The 15906-nt window shown below is 44.2% G+C and overlaps 1 protein-coding gene across 5 annotated transcripts in view; it reads right to left on the bottom strand.

Moving 5' to 3' along the window:
* Positions 1-15906, bottom strand: part of DNM1 (dynamin 1) — a 98481-nt gene that overhangs the window by 30754 nt on the left and 51821 nt on the right. For all 5 annotated transcript variants that reach the window (XR_005773815.1, XM_040404790.1, XM_040404791.1 and 2 more), the window contains exons 11-14: positions 10224-10310; positions 9998-10068; positions 8827-8878; positions 2602-2715 (exon numbers count right to left, since the gene is read on the bottom strand). Coding sequence is in view for 4 of the 5 variants with exons in the window: in XM_040404790.1 (XP_040260724.1) it covers positions 2602-2715; positions 8827-8878; positions 9998-10068; positions 10224-10310 (324 nt within the window). In the remaining variant the exon portion in view is untranslated. The remainder of the gene's footprint in view (positions 1-2601; positions 2716-8826; positions 8879-9997; positions 10069-10223; positions 10311-15906) is intronic.

Genomic DNA, 15906 nt, shown 5'->3' with positions numbered 1-15906 from the left:
ATGTAGGCTATGGCGTATATCTGCTCCCATATTAAGTTGGATGGCGTGTAACACAGTCAGATATATTTTCTCCTATGTATAAGTTGTGCATTTTAAAGTGCTCCTCCGGTTCAAGAAAAAAAAAAATCACATTAATCGGGGATTGAACAGAACACTTACATGGTGACCTCCTTTTCATCTTTTTAGTTGCAGATCCGCTAATTCCTGGGCTCCTCTTCGGTCATCCAAGATGGCCGCACCGCTCCTCAGACTAGCCGACGCACAATGTGCACTTGGTAATCCAAGACACTGTCTGCTGCCCTTGGATTGGCCAGCACTGGTCACCTGATGCACACTGTATATTTGGTAATCCATGACACTTCCTGCTTGTCCAGCCCTGCTCTTGGATTGGCCAGCAGTGTTCAGTGCTAGCCAATCCAAGGGCAGCAGGAAGTTTCTTGGACTGCCATATACACAGTGTGCATCAGGTGACCGCTGCTGGCCAATCAAAGGGCAGCAGGAAGTGTCTTGGACTCCCATATGTACAGTGTGCATCAGGTGACCAGTGCTGGCCAATTCAAGGGCAGCAGGAAGTGTCTTGGACTCCCATATGTACAGTGTGCATCAGGTGACCAGTGCTGGCCAATTCAAGGGCAGCAGGAAGTGTCTTGGACTCCCATATGTACAGTGTGCATCAGGTGACCGGTGCTGGCCAATCAAAGGGCAGCAGGAAGTGTCTTGGACTCCCATATGTACAGTGTGCATCAGGTGACCAGTGCTGGCCAATTCAAGGGCAGCAGGAAGTGTCTTGGACTGCCATTAACAAAGTGTGCATCAGGTAGTCTGAGAAGCAGTGCGGCCATCTTGGATAGCAGAAGAGGATCCTGGGAAATAGGGGATCTGCAAATTAAAAGATAAAAAGGAGATCACTAAGTAAGCCTTCTGTTTGTTCTCCAATAAGGCCTCATGAACGTGAGTGTGTCCACAGCGGATCCGCAAAATCTGATGCGGTCCATGTGCATGCTCCATTTTGTTGCGGATCCATTGACTTTAATGGGTCTGCACTCTGCGGACAAGTATAGGATATGTTCTGTCTTTTGTGGAACGGACACACGGTTGGTTTCCGCACCTGTGTATCTTTTCCACAAAATATAGTGCATGTCCTATACTTATCCACAAAGTACGGACCGCGGACCCATTAAAGTCAATGGATCCGCAAAATGCGGCTGGACTTTGCGGATCATTGGTATACAGACTGCTAAACGGACACGGACGAGCACATAAGGCTTTACTTTAAAAAAAAAAAATGCTAGTCTGTGTTATGTTAATGGAGGGGCTGAGAAGGCGGAGCATGATACAAGGAATCCTTGTGTCATGCTCCACCCATTAAGACCTTGCACTCGGCATAACAGAGTTGGTCCGGAGAGTTTCTTTAGTTATATTCTACTTAAGTTGTGACCTATTATTTTTCTAGGATTCACACCAGTCTTTGCTTCCCTGTTTTATCAAAAGTTTAATAACATTTTTATGGTTAAAAGATTAAAAAAAGGAAAAGAAAAAAAAAAAGACTATTCTGAGGACTCTTCTCGGTGACGTATCTCCAGTGAATATGAATGAGAGCGGCAGTTCTGAAAAAGGGCATTTGTCCCAGGAAGAACTTAGGGAGGAAATTCCACAAAGGGGAAGAACCGACTGATACATCTGCAAGTAATTTTGGGCAAAGCAGAGGCTAGAATGTAAAAGTGTGGTGTCAGCGATTTCCAGGGCCTCTCATCGAACTGAAAGTGGTTGGATAGAAACGCTGCCATCACAAGAAAAATAAAGGCAGGATAATATTACTATTCATCACGTTACAGCTGTACAGCACTAAGAGGAAAGCAAGAGGCCAAAAACAGCGCTACTAACTATTAGAGGGTATGTCCACCACTGGACGCTATTAATAGAATATACGTATATACAGGAGCTATAAATATGGGAAACTTTATAAATATATTACTTATCCTGTACAACCTGTATTATACTACAGAGCTGTACTCACTATTCTGCTGGTGCAGTCACTGTGTACATACATTACTTATCCTGTACAACCTGTATTATACTCCAGAGCTGCACTCACTATTCTGCTGGTGGATTCACTGTGTACATACATTACCTATCCTGTACTGATCCTAAGTTACATCCTGTATTATACTCCAGAGCTGCACTCACTATTCTGCTGGTGCAGTCACTGTGTACATACATTACATTACTTATCCTGTACTGATCCTGAGTTATATCCTGTATTATACTCCAGAGCTGCACTCGCTATTCTGCTGGTGCAGTCACTGTGTACATACATTACTTATCCTGTACTGATCCTGAGTTACAGCCTGTATTATACTCCAGAGCTGCACTCACTGTTCTGCTGGTGAAGTCACTGTGTACATACATTACATTACTTATCCTGTACTGATCCTGAGTTATATCCTGTATTATACTCCAGAGCTGCACTCGCTATTCTGCTGGTGCAGTCACTGTGTACATACATTACTTATCCTGTACTGATCCTGAGTTACAGCCTGTATTATACTCCAGAGCTGCACTTACTATTCTGCTGCACTCACATCCACAGCAAATACATACCTCATCGTCCTTGTACCAGGACAGGTTCTCTGCGGTCAGCACAAACCAATACTCCTTGGCCCCTCCCTTCATGATACCGATGTTGTTGATGGTGAGCCATCCCTTCCGAATGACCTGTGGGAGAAAACATCACGTCATTGCTAGTAGGGGAGAGGGGTGGAAGGGGTCCGTCTTCTCGTAGACCCTTCCTTCCCAACTCCTTCATATTCGGCGTCGCTAAGGATTGGGATTTGCCCAGAATCGCCTTCAAGGTTACAAACCACTCTGCATGCAATAAGTAAAGCATCAGCAGAATATAGAAAACCACAAGGGATAAAAGAAAGAAGACATAGGACAATATGGCTTTCTTACATTTATTATGGGAATAATTGGGCATCTTGCCCTTGTACCATCTTGGTAAGCACCAGTCAATTTTTGTAAGAAACTGGGCATCAAAAATGCATAGTTCCAGAACATAAAAGGGTGTACAGAATTAGAAAATTATGGCAAGCGTCTTCGAAAACAATGCCACTACTCTTGACAGGTTGTGGTTGGTACTACAGCTCAGCCCCCACTTCAATGGAGCAGAGAAGCGATGCGAGACGTGGAACCAGGTGTGGCGCTGACTCTGGAAGACAGCAACCATGTTTTTGTAATCCTGTACAACCCCTTTAAGATGTACTCGCCATTGCGGACAAGTTACATTACATTCAACCTTACATTAGTAACATGGAGTGAAATGGGCCACGGGCGAGGGGCGTAGGTGCCATAGAGGAAGCCCTGAGGGTGCAACCCAGACAAGGGCCCCTCCCCACTGAACCAGTTTGGGGACGTCACCATTTTTGGGAGGTCCCTCCTTAAAAAGGGAGGTGAGCAAGTCCATGGTTTGGAGGTTGGTTGGTCTCCAGGGGCCCCAGGTGCTATGGAGGCCACTCTCATCTATGGACGCCCCTGCCCTCCAGAGTCATGGATGTCACATCACATTGATACGAGGCCACATTAGGAGAAGCTGAGAATGAGTGATGATGGGGGTTGTTGTTAAGTTTGAGCCATGATTAAGGAATGCATGCACACCCATCAAACAAAATGCAAATCCATGCACCGCAGCACAGGCACAAAATGGTGGCCGTATTCTTTAGCGCCAGGCCAAGCTAAGCAATGGAGCACGACTAAGCACTCTTCTACAAGAGGCCGCTAACGTTGCGTCTGCCGGGCCCCGGATCTAACATCTGTAACCTGAACTCGTCTCCAGAAAAGCAGATAGCATGGGTAGAATTTCAGCATGTGAGATATTCAACCCCAGGCCATCCCAATGTTTCCATTGACATCTAGATTTTCATGCCATGGCGGCAACTATTAACCCTAAAGATGCCCAAGCTGATCCTCCCGACCCCTTCATACACATCTACGCTCAGCCGAGCATGTGTGTATTCTTAAAAGGGAGAGGGGAATAAATTGACACCCTTGAAAGCAAAACGATCTGACATATTAAAATCCAACATGCCCGATCCTTCTTCAGGGAAGAGTCTAGACCAGAAATCGGCAAACTAGCTGTGGTTGAAGTACAATTCCCAGCATGCACACCTGCTTGACTGTTCTCGGAACTCCTATAGAAGTGAATGGACCATGCTGGGAGTTGTAGTTTCACAACATCTGAATGACACAGCCTTAGTATATTTGTCCGTGGGAAAGCTGGGTGACATATCTTGAGGGAGCTCTAATGGCAGCCATATTAGCTGTCGCCCGGCTCAGAAATAGGCACATGAAATACATGAAAGCTGAGCTCCGATGGGTTGCTACGGACAACTGATCAGAGCACAGCTTCAATTTTACCAGAGCAGTTTATGAAATAATCAACTGAGATCTGATTGGTTGATATGGGTAACCAATCATAGCATAGCTTTCATTCTACCTGTGCAGTTTATGATATAAAAGCCGTGCTGTGACTGGTTTCTACGGTCAACCAATCACAGTTCAGCTTTCATTTTGTCAGAGCAGTTTATGAAATAATATCTGAGCGCTGACAGTTTATGGCATGAAAATTGAGCTCTGACTGGTTGCTGTGGGTAACCAATCACAGCGCAGCTTTCATTTTACCTGAGCACTTTATAACATGAAAGCTGAGCTCTGACTGGTTTCTATGGAAAACCAATCACAGTGAAGCTTTCATTTTACCAGAGCAGTTTATGAAATAATATCTGAGCTCTCACTGGCTGCTATGGGTAACCAATCACAGCGCAGATTTTATTTTACCTGAGCACTATATGACATTAAAGCTGAGCTCTGACTGGTTGCTGTGGGCAACCAGTCACAGCGGAGCTTTCATTTTACCTGCACACGTTATAACATGAAAGCTAATGTCACGCCTTGCCCTGTGAATGTGCGGAGATCTGTCAGACTTGGTTTGTCTTGATTTGGGTTTGAGCTGGATCCACCTTCCCTCAGGTGTACTGGGTTTCATTGTTAGTGAGGCTATTTATCCCTCCTTCCTCCAGTGGCCTGTGCGGGTTACAGTTCTTTCCTGGGAGCTCTTCATTTGTGGTGGATCGTCTGCTCCAGCTCTGCTCAAGATAAGTCCTCTCCTTCATTTCCCTTTGTGTGTTTTCTAGGCCTCTAGGGAGACGCTTGCTTCCTCCTGGTTTGAAGAAGCAGGTAGCCTCTTCCCTTTTCCCTGCTGCTTAGGGTTTGCCCAGGGTGTTTAGGTTTTAGGCACGAGGGCATGTGCATATCCACCCTTAGGGTATGCACATGGGCACAGCAGTCTAGGGAAAGCTTTTAGGGATCGCTAGGAGGTGACTCTTTTCTCCCTAGCTTTTGGGCCTAGTCGTTTGTTCTGTTTGTTTTCCCGTGTTTGGTAATTTCCCTGCTTACCTACCTGTCGTGACAACTAAGTTCTGACTGATTCTATGGAAAATCAATCACAGTGAAGCTTTCATTTTACCAGAGCAGTTTAGCAAATAATAGCTGAGCTCTCACTGGGTGTTATGGGTAACCAATCACAGTGCAGCTTTTATTTTACCTGAGCACTTTATGACATGAAAGCTGAGCTCTGACTGGTTTCTATGGAAAACCAATCACAGTGAAGCTTTCATTTTACCAGAGCAGTTTATGAAATAATATCTTAGCTCTCACTGGCTGCTATGGGTAACCAATCACAGCGCAGATTTTATTTTACCTGAGCACTATATGACATGAAAGCTGAACTCTGACTGGTTTCTATGGGCAACCAATCACAGAGCAGCTTTCATTTTACCAGAGCAGTTTATGAAATAATAGCTGGGCTATCATTGGTTGCTATGGGTAACCAATAACAGCACAGCTTTCATTTTACCAGAACCGTTTATGACATGAATGCTCTGACAGGTTGTTATGGGCAACAAAGACATTTTTGATAAGTGAGGCCCTGGAGGCTTTTTCTTTCATTTTAGGGAGACTTGCTCTTTACATGAATAAACAGTTATATGGAAAGCTATAATTTTCCCCACAGCTACAGAACCACCTTTACGTGGGCTGAATCTACAGGTGGATTTGCGAGGAACGTCTGAATATTATACAAATGTTACGATGGCCCCCGGGTTAGTCATGGAGCATCATGATGTGACTCACGATGCAGGCGGTTATCGTTCTGTTGGGTGCTGATCGTACACGTAGTGTTTATAGAAGGAGAGGAGATGAGGACACACAGGGGGTAAGGGACTGAGCACGAGGAGACGGTGCATCTGGGCCTGCGCAGAGTCAATTTAAAGAGACATCGCCCCCCTTCATGGGGTCTTCCCGGGTTCCATGTTCCTTATCATTCCCCTCACATGATGCACTCTTGCAATGCTATGTGCGGTAACCTGAGGATACGTCCTACGCACATATCAGTGCGCTCAGCATCTAGTCCTCCAAAATCTCACTTTTTTAAAATTTTACCTGCTTCTGGGAAAGCTGGGTTACATAACACCTACAACAGTGGTAGTCACTCAGCGCAGCCTACCAAGTGATGCTGAGATACAGGAGGGGGGGGATGTATCTGCAAATCACTAGGTAATGTTGCTTTAAAGGCTATGTACACCTTAAGGGGCAATGTTTATTATAATTATTATTATTATTATTGCATGATACTCATTTTGAGCAAAAAACTTTTTTTCAATTAATCTTGAGCCCCTTTCTCTGTACAGCCTTGAGATTCTCTAGTAGCAGGCTCTGTATTTTTACTGTTTCCCTGCCTACTAATCTCTGACCTCCTAAACACTCATTATCCCACAAATCTTATCTTGCTGATAAGGCCTCAAAAATAAATATAACATGTCCTATTCTTCTCCGTTTTGCGGACAAGAACAGGCATTTCTACAATGGGCCGCCTGTTCCGTTCCGCAAATTGCGGAAGGCACGCGGGCGGCATCTGTGTTTTGCGGATCTGCAATTTGCGGACCGCAAAAAAAACCAGAACGGTCGTGTGCATGAGGCCTAAGAATGAGGCTTATATAAGTGTTTATGACTTTTAGTAATTTAGAGATGAGGTTTATTAGAGACATAAAGTGAAAGTGAAAGTACCTTTCACACAGCTAGGCAAACAGTTAACCCTTTGTGACAGAACGGCTGATTATTTTTTAGTAAAGACCAATGGAGGAAATTATTTTTAGCCCAAAATGAGTAAAACCTTGCCCCCAAGGTGTACATAGTCATTTTTTCTACTCTTTAAGGAGTTGAAAGCTGTAATGGTGAGCGTGCTGCCTGCTGCTCAGATTTGCCAGAAGCAGAAAGAATAGGCAAATTTAGTTGAGGACTTGGGCGATGTGTAGAAATGAGCGGCGGGGTGGTGACGAGGTCTGCCTATGGCCGCCCTGATGCACTTCGTCCATCTTGTGCTTTCAGCCGCTGCCTGACTACTCACCAGGATCTCATCCTGTACAGGGTAACCATAGCAACAGCAGCAGAGTGGACAGGAGAGATGGGAGCAGAAGAAGAGGGATATACATTACTAGCAACGCGGGTGCAGAACCAGTTATGAGTTGCCTGCAGATTCCACAGCCCGTGCACAACATGCCAGTCCAGCTCACTCTGCCCTCGCACTCACACCGGCACACTTGCCAAGCCTACGCTCTATGACCGCAGCTTAAAGCGGACCTTTCCCCTCTCGTGACGTGTCAGTTGTAGTAAATACGTGCATCCGCCATGTAATAACAATTCTGGAGCATCTATCCTCATGACTCTATTATTCCTACTAGAAGTTACAAACCCAGCTGGACCTTCTTTGCCTTCTGATAGCAATGAATTCCTAAATTCTAGTAGGAATAATAAAGGAACGGCACAGCATAGAATCATAAGAATAGATGCTCCAGAACTGTTATTACATGGGGGATGCAAATAGTTACTAAAATGGACACGTCAGGAGAGGGGACAGGTCCTCTTTGATGAGATGGACAGCCTGACCCTGCCAAAGGTGTGACATTACCTTAGAGGCAGGTAAATGAAGGAGCAGCCAAATCCAAATGGTTCTTGGTCCAGAAAGCACTTGTGATAACTGGTTATCTTTATTCATGTCCCAGGGTTTGTCAGAATAGATTATGGCTGCAGACCCCTTCTTACTGACTGTCTCCACAGTTATACTTTTTCATACATTAGAGATCTTTTCAGGATTAGAAGGGGGCGCTGTTGCATTGGTGTCTATGGAAAGTGTCCATGGTGAAAAGTGGTAATGCATGCTACAATACATTTTTAACTAATTATTATATGCATGATGCCTAGGCCATTTGTACTACAGAAGACACCCCTGTGGTTGCTACTGGACACATTCAGAGGGGTCAGGTTGTGCCATATACCCCTACACTGGGAGTGGCTTAATACAAAAGCAGACACGGGGAGGGGAACTGCACCAAGAGTCAATTAAGCTTTGTTTCCTGCAAGGGATGGGGGATGCCTAAAATCTATATCATCCCGTCTTGCATACGAGATAGACTAATGGTACAAGGATGGCACCTGGCACATTGGAGTAGAACAAGGTTCCCACCCAGGCTCTCCATTCACCTAGGGTCAAGAGGTGGCTACAATGTTTGCTATGGGACACCATACACTCTACAGCCCTATTGGATTTAGGAGGTTCTCACCAATTCTTACACCTCGAGAGTCTCCGTGTTTGGATGGATTCCTAAGAGGAGCAATCTTGCCTGACCAACTTGTGCAAACCTCATGTAGGGTCTAATGTATGAGTAGTAACAGGCCATGCATCTGCTGTAAGGTTCACATACACCTTGTTCTCACCTGGTTTCCAGAGGCTTTTTTCTTATTCGTTTGGCTGCTCCTCTGCTGTGCACTACAATGAAAAGCATATCATCCAGTTACCTGTCTCTACAGATCCTCCATGGACTGAGGTTCCTCAACTAAACGGCACAATGGCACTGGCTGCCGCCTAAGCAGGGAGCGGTAAGGAGATTTGCGGAGGTTGTGAAAGGGCCTAATTGTAAACTTTTTGTGTATATGATTTGTAATGGAAGGGAGAGATAAAGAGTGTAGAAAAGGAAGGCAGAGAGAGAGAGAGAGAGAGAAGAAAGGGTAAAGGAAAGGAGGAAGGAAGAGAGGGAGAGGTAAGAATGAAGGAAGGTAGGCATGGAGGAAGGAAGACAAGAGGAAAGGTAGAAAGAGAGGGAGAACAAAGAAGGAAAAGAAGGAATGGATGGAGAGTGGGGAATGAAGGAAGAAGAGAGAAGGAATATGGAAAGGAAGAGAGGGGAAGGGAGAAAGGGAGAAGAAGGAAGGAAGGAAAGGAGAAAGGAAGGGCGCGAATAAGAGAGATGGAAAAGAAATAAGGAAATGAGAGAGAGAAGGAAGGTAAAGAGAGATGGAAAAAGAAAGAAGGATAGAAGGGCGGGAGAAAGAAAGAAAGGACAAATGGAAGTAAGGAAGGGAGCGAGGGGAAGAAGAAAGGAGGAAGGAAGGGATGACGAGAGGGAGAGGTGGGAAGGAAGGAAGGGGGAGAGAGAGAGAAACAGGTAAAAGAAAGAAGGAAAGAACGAAGTGAGAGAGGAAAGAAGGGAAAGAGAGAAGGTGAAGAAAGATGGCAAAGAGGGAGGGAGAGAAAGTATGGACAGATGGAAGTATGGAAACAAGGGAAAGAGGGGGAGAAGAAAGAAAGAAGGAAAGGAAGGGAGGAAAGGAGGCATAAAGGGAGGAAGAGAGGGAAGAAATGAAGGAAGGGAGAGGGAGAGAGAGAGAGAGAGAGAGAGAGAGGTAGAAATAAATAAAGGAAAGAAGGGAGGGAGGGAGAGACAGGGAGAAGAAAGAAGTAAAGGAACAGAGTGGGGGAGGAAGGAAGGAATCCTTACCACTATCTACTATAAACTGGCCGTATGAACAAGAACATGGAAGTAGAATTAGATGTTGTGGCCTCTGTGTGTACAAGTGTTATGGTAATTTACTGTAACTGCAGTCTTACTTAGCAAAGCCAATGAAATCTTCATGGTTTGTGTTCATGTAGGCAAGTTCGATGTCAATCAGCAGCATGACCTGTGTGGACAGAGAAGATCAGACTGAAATGAATCTGAGCAGGGGGCTGAATCAGACTATATCGAACAACTTGGGTTCAGTGTACAAATGTCTGTCCACATCACATCACATCCTGGCATGGACAAGCACCCCTTCTCCCCTTCCCAGATTCTTACTTGGTCCTTTGTGCGCCCCTCTCTCTCCCGGATATGCGTAGTGACAATCCTCTCCATCTCCTCCCGTAGAAGCGGGTACTGACTTAGCTGAGGAAAGAAACACAGATCTGTGTGGGAGAACAATTCTCATATGCCCCAAAGTAAATATAGCCCATGGCTTAATATATCCAAAAGTTGTCGGACCCATCATGCCACCGGATACGGTATACCTTGCCATACTTCTCTACCCTCAGCTGTTTTTGGGCACCATACAACTTCCCTAAACCTAGGGGGGTGGAAAAAGTTTAGGGTCAGGTATACGGTATGTAACAGAAAGTTCTGGACCCTTTTATAACGAATGGATAAATCTGGTGCTCCAGCACCACTAGTGGGTGTCCACTTTAGTTTTTGCCCTTTGTCCTCTATCTATGTCCCTAACTTCTTTTTATGGATCACAAAAAAAGTGAGCTCAGATATTCCCTTTTTTCCGTAGCCAGGAACAAAGAAGGGTATTACCGCCCAAGTCCTTCCTGTACAAAAAGTAAGACTTTGATATAAAGCCCAATGGGTAGAGACCACAACGCCAGTCAATTACATTTCTATCCATGAATAGTTTTTTTTTTTTACTATCTTCAATGTTTTTATGTTGATGTACGATTTCCTGCCAAAGTTCCCACATTCGCATAGCAACATAGCTTCCTGTTTCCTAAAGGGGAAGCCAGGACGCACAAAAACTGGAATCCAGATTATTAAGGAAATCCCAGAGATATTCCCTTAAGGGACAGCACAAGGTTTACAACATGCTTATAATTCCAGTGGCGATCCTCCACTCCCAATTATAAAGTCCGAACTGTCAACAATAATCACAGCTCAGTTCATCTCACTTATATAATGGAGAGAAACTCTAGATGGGTCCACAGCTCTGAGATATTGGTATTTGGAACAGAAAAAAAATGCAGAATTGCAAAAATTATGACATTTCTACTCATGGATCAAAGAAAAGTAATGCCATTTAACTCAGTCAAGATTTTTTTGCAGGAGGTAATTAAAAAAATCGAAAATTTGGTGAAAATTGGGTAAGAAGCCCCTGTTACATGTCCCTGCCTTAGCATCCACTTGAAGGATCCAGCTGACTCATCTTTTCAAATAAAAGGTACATACAACAGGTGCTGTCTCGGAAATATTTGGCCAGATATCCCTTACCAATGAATGGTGGGAACCACAATAAGGTTTTCCACCTTTATAGGGTTTTTTGGAGGAACTACTACTCAGATTTGATTAAATAATTGACCAAACTTTGGTGAAAATTGGGTAAGAAGTCTTTGTTATGTGCTCCTCGTATACTCTGATGTATCGTCCACTCGAAGGATCAAGCTGAACCATCTTTGATAATAAAGGGTACATACAACACAGGCTGTCTTGGAAACGTTTGGCCAGATATCCCTTACCAGTGGATGGTGGGAACCGCAATAAGGTTTTCCACCTTTACATGCTTTTTTTCAGGAGGTAATGTTCAGATTCAACTAAATAATTGACCAAAATTTGGGGAAAATTGGGCAATAAGCCTTTATGTGCCCTCATATACTCTGCTGTATTATCAGATGTCCCTTACTAATGCATGGTGGGAACCACAATAAGGTTTTCCACCTTCATAGTGTTTTTTTGGAGGAACTACTTTTCAGATTCAAATAAATAATTGACCAGAATTTGGTTGAAATTGGGTAAGAAGCATTTTTCATGTGCCCCTCGTATACTCTGATGTATCGTTCACTCGAAGGATCCAGCTGAGCCATCTTTGCAAATAAAGGGTATATACAACAGAGGCTGTCTCGGAAAGGTTTGAGCAGATATTCCAAACCAATGGATGGTGGGAACCACAATAAGGTTGTCCATCTTCAAAGACTTTAAGAAAACAAGGGAACTGGTCCAGTGATCACTTCGCTCTTCTCTTCTACAGGGGTGCAAAAAAGCACCTTCTCTATCCTGGAATGGGAGAGGTGAGGTAGTGTGGACATCCAAGGAGGACCTCCATTTTTTTCAGTAGGAACCACTATGAAGAATGGATCACATCTAGACTGATTAGTCTATGAGATCATGGTATCCATCCATTCTTCATATGGTTTCCATGAGGCCTTAATACAAGAATGGAAATTATAGGAAGCCTTGTGGCACTTAAATGGCATTTCTTTCTAAAGTAAAAGGTGTCTTGAGAAACAACGCTGCATGCAGAGAAGATCATAAAGACCCAAATCACGAACACAGAAAATGCACAACGAACAGCATGCTAGATATGAACACAGACAACAGTCCCATTGTCAATGGACTATGGAGACTATTTTTCAGGGGCAGGCACAAGCAAATATATCATCTGTTGTATGATCTGTAGTTGTGATTGGTGGTGGACCGCTCAAGGGGCCAATGAGATCTTTTATAGAAGCCACAAGACTGTGACAGATGAGTTGAACAACAGACACCAGTGGCACCTCAACATCTGCCATCAGAGAGAGTCTGGGGGCCTCCATACAGATAAGATGGTCCCACCAAAATCAGAGAGTATGGCCAATATATACGTCTACTGTGTATAGTCAGCTTTAGAGGTCAGTAGAAAAATGTACAGGATATATAGAGCTGTAGTTGCATGTCACATCCCATAAAGTTCACTTGGATTTGGATTACATGACGATTGATCGGTGCCGGTGGAGATCAATTACTCAATAGTTAGTAGTAGATTACAAAAATATAGTTATCTGAGCCTGCCCCTGAGTATCACGATAAAGTGGAGCCACCTTGAGCATGATTCAGATCCTTCATTCATCAGGTGCACACAATCTTTCTTCCCCTCTCTAAAGTCTATTTCCCTAGGATTTGACCAGAGGATCACCTACAAAGAACCCAAGCCCCAACCCACCACAAACATGTAGTACTTTATCCTGTTTGGAGCCAGAGAGGTCTATGGCATACAGTGATGTTCTGGTATACGCCTATAGATTGAGGAATATGCCAAGGGCCCAATGAGTATGGAGGGACGGACTAGGAGTGTCTACTACACCGATAATGACATGCATTATGTAAGGAAAATTCAAAATTTGCAGCTAGCCTAATATGTCCACCTCTGAACAATTTTTTTTTTTATCTTAAAGGGGATATCCCATGATTAACATAAAACATAAAAATCAAACATCATATAGTACATGATGATCTCTAGAACCAGTCCTGTACCTCACATGGATCCATAGATCTCCCCATTCATAACTGAAATTTATTTCAGGCTGGCAGTTCAGGGGGCATGTCTTGTAACTGTCACAGCTTCTAACAGAAGTTATGGCTGGTGGTAGTTGAAAAGCAGAACTGAGCACGTGAGCCCACCTCAGTGAGGAGGACAGAGAGATCAGGAAAAGAAAGAACAGCAGGTGGCGCTATACAGATAGAATTCATTGAATTGCTCAGTGGCTAGGGGTTGTCCTAGATTGACAATTTGTTACCAAGCCACAGGACAGTTTATAAGTGTGTCATCGGTGGAGGTCAAGCAATCAAAAGAACAGGGGTCTTTGCTGCTCCGTTAAAATTCTAGAGCTAGGGAATGCTGTACAATACAGAACTGCTCATAGAGAATGAAAATGTCATAAAAAAAGGATAATCTAACCTGGGAAAATTCACCATTAGTAAATGCCTTCTGCTCCTGGGATTAGATAGCAGGCTCTGATACAGACTCTGTTCATACCCTTCAGGCAGCCATTCTCCACCATATCTAATACGGTACGAAACCAACAATATGGCCTTCGACCCTCTTATAAAAATAAAATTCACGTCAAAGGCTTGATGGGAAATAAATTCCCATTATCACGTCCAGCCGGAATGATCTTATTCTGGACAGAACATCTGAGTTTAGCACAAAGATCAATAATCTCTGCTTCATGATTCATTAGCAGTCACTTCACCGGAGAGGCGAGAGAACAGGGTATATAGCAAACTCGAGACCCCGTGGTATGGCTGGGGCCCACAAAATAGAAATGACTATAACCGGACATTTATTTTTTCCTGGGCAGTAGAGGTATATCTGCTATGGACACCATGATATGGTCTTAAAGGGGTTGTCAGGCGGGATAAAATTTATTTAAAAACAGCATTACTCTCCTCACTGATCCCCATTGCCATTCTGACTCTTAACTGGTCCCCGCTGGTCTATACTTCCTTGTCCCGTTTCTACCCACACAGGAAATGTCCACCCAGCCAATCACTGGCCGCAGTGGTGGCCCGCCTCAGCCAGTGATTGGCTGAGGGGGCATTTCCTGTGTATCAATCCCATATAACCCATTTAAGGTCTTGTCCACATGGAGCTTCTATGAAGGCACACCTTAAGACACATCTGAGGAGCAAGGACTCCAAGACAGCTGGGTGTCTCTGCTTTGGCTGAGGTTCCTAGTTGTGTTTCAAGGCTATTTAATGGGCTGGATATTCGTTGACAAGTTAGCTAACTAAAGAGTCAATTTTCTTCCTTCTGGAGGAGAGCTATTTTGAATATTTTTTTCCCAGGGAGCGTTGGCTGTGAGACTCCCTACAGCAGGAGCATCTCCATAAGGAGAACCATTAATTCCAGAGAACACCATATTATGGAGATACTCTCCCCTAGAAGCAGTATCAGGGAATACCTCTTCATGTGTTACGCTATAAAAAGTTTTTGCCCCCCTTACCCTGATCTCCATAACTTGTACATTCATAGATATAAATAAGTGGTCTCTGATAAACATGTAAGATGTCTATAATCAGTGCCGACCTCTCTGGTCAAAATCAGGATTACAGAAGCCTACTGAGCACATATGAACAGATTTTCTGTCTGAGTGTGCCCTTTGCCCCGGCTGATTTTTTAAATATTTTTTTACCTTTTCGCTACACTTTCGGATGGTGGAGATCAGCTCACTTACTACCATATCCACACACTTCAGACTCGGCTCCTTCAACTTCTGCACCTGCTTTTTCACAATGGCTTCAAAAGCGAGGTCAGGCGTGAAGAGTCCAGTCCTGTGCAATCAAAGGTGAACCCCAAAGTAGGGTGGGGGGGAAGAACATACATCAAGACAGAGAGGACAGTGCAATGGGGGAAGAGACAGACAGACAGACGAGAGGGAGTAAGAGAAGAGACGGGAGGAGACACAAGAGGGCGAGAAAACAGAGAAATACATGAGGCAAAATGAAAGGCGCTGCTTAGGAATGGCGTAAGGGGCAGAAAGGCCGGAAAAACTCGAGTGGATTTAAAGGGGTTTTCCTCTGGCAGACACATGATTATAGTCACCATGGTGGGATTCACGGTGGTCCACCATGGTAAACCTCTCCACTAGCCTAACCCTTCAGAGTCATAGGGTCAAACACTGGGGGGAGGTAATAAGGCAGACGTATCCCTCTTCTTTTTTGGACATTACTTGAAGACTATGACAAAATGTCTGCTCAATGTCACGTGTAGGTCATCAGAAAAAAAATAATCGCCCGTGGTGTGACCATAACGGCGTAGTTTGGCAATTCTCATTTACGTCCAGTGGCTGAACCCTATGGGCCAACAGCTTACTGCGAGCGACATCAGAAGAGGACAAAGAGAATGAAAAGTGTAGAAGAGAAGATAGAAAGGGGTAGAGAAATGTATAAATTGCTTAGAAAGTAATGACGAGTAATGGAAGGAAGTAGGCAGGGACTATTTGCTACTGGTAAAGGT

This window comes from Bufo bufo, chromosome 8 (assembly GCF_905171765.1).
Source record: "Bufo bufo chromosome 8, aBufBuf1.1, whole genome shotgun sequence".
NCBI classification, from domain to species: domain Eukaryota; kingdom Metazoa; phylum Chordata; class Amphibia; order Anura; family Bufonidae; genus Bufo; species Bufo bufo.
The sequence above is the reverse complement of the archived record's forward strand: the minus strand, read 5'-3'. Positions and strand labels throughout refer to the sequence as shown.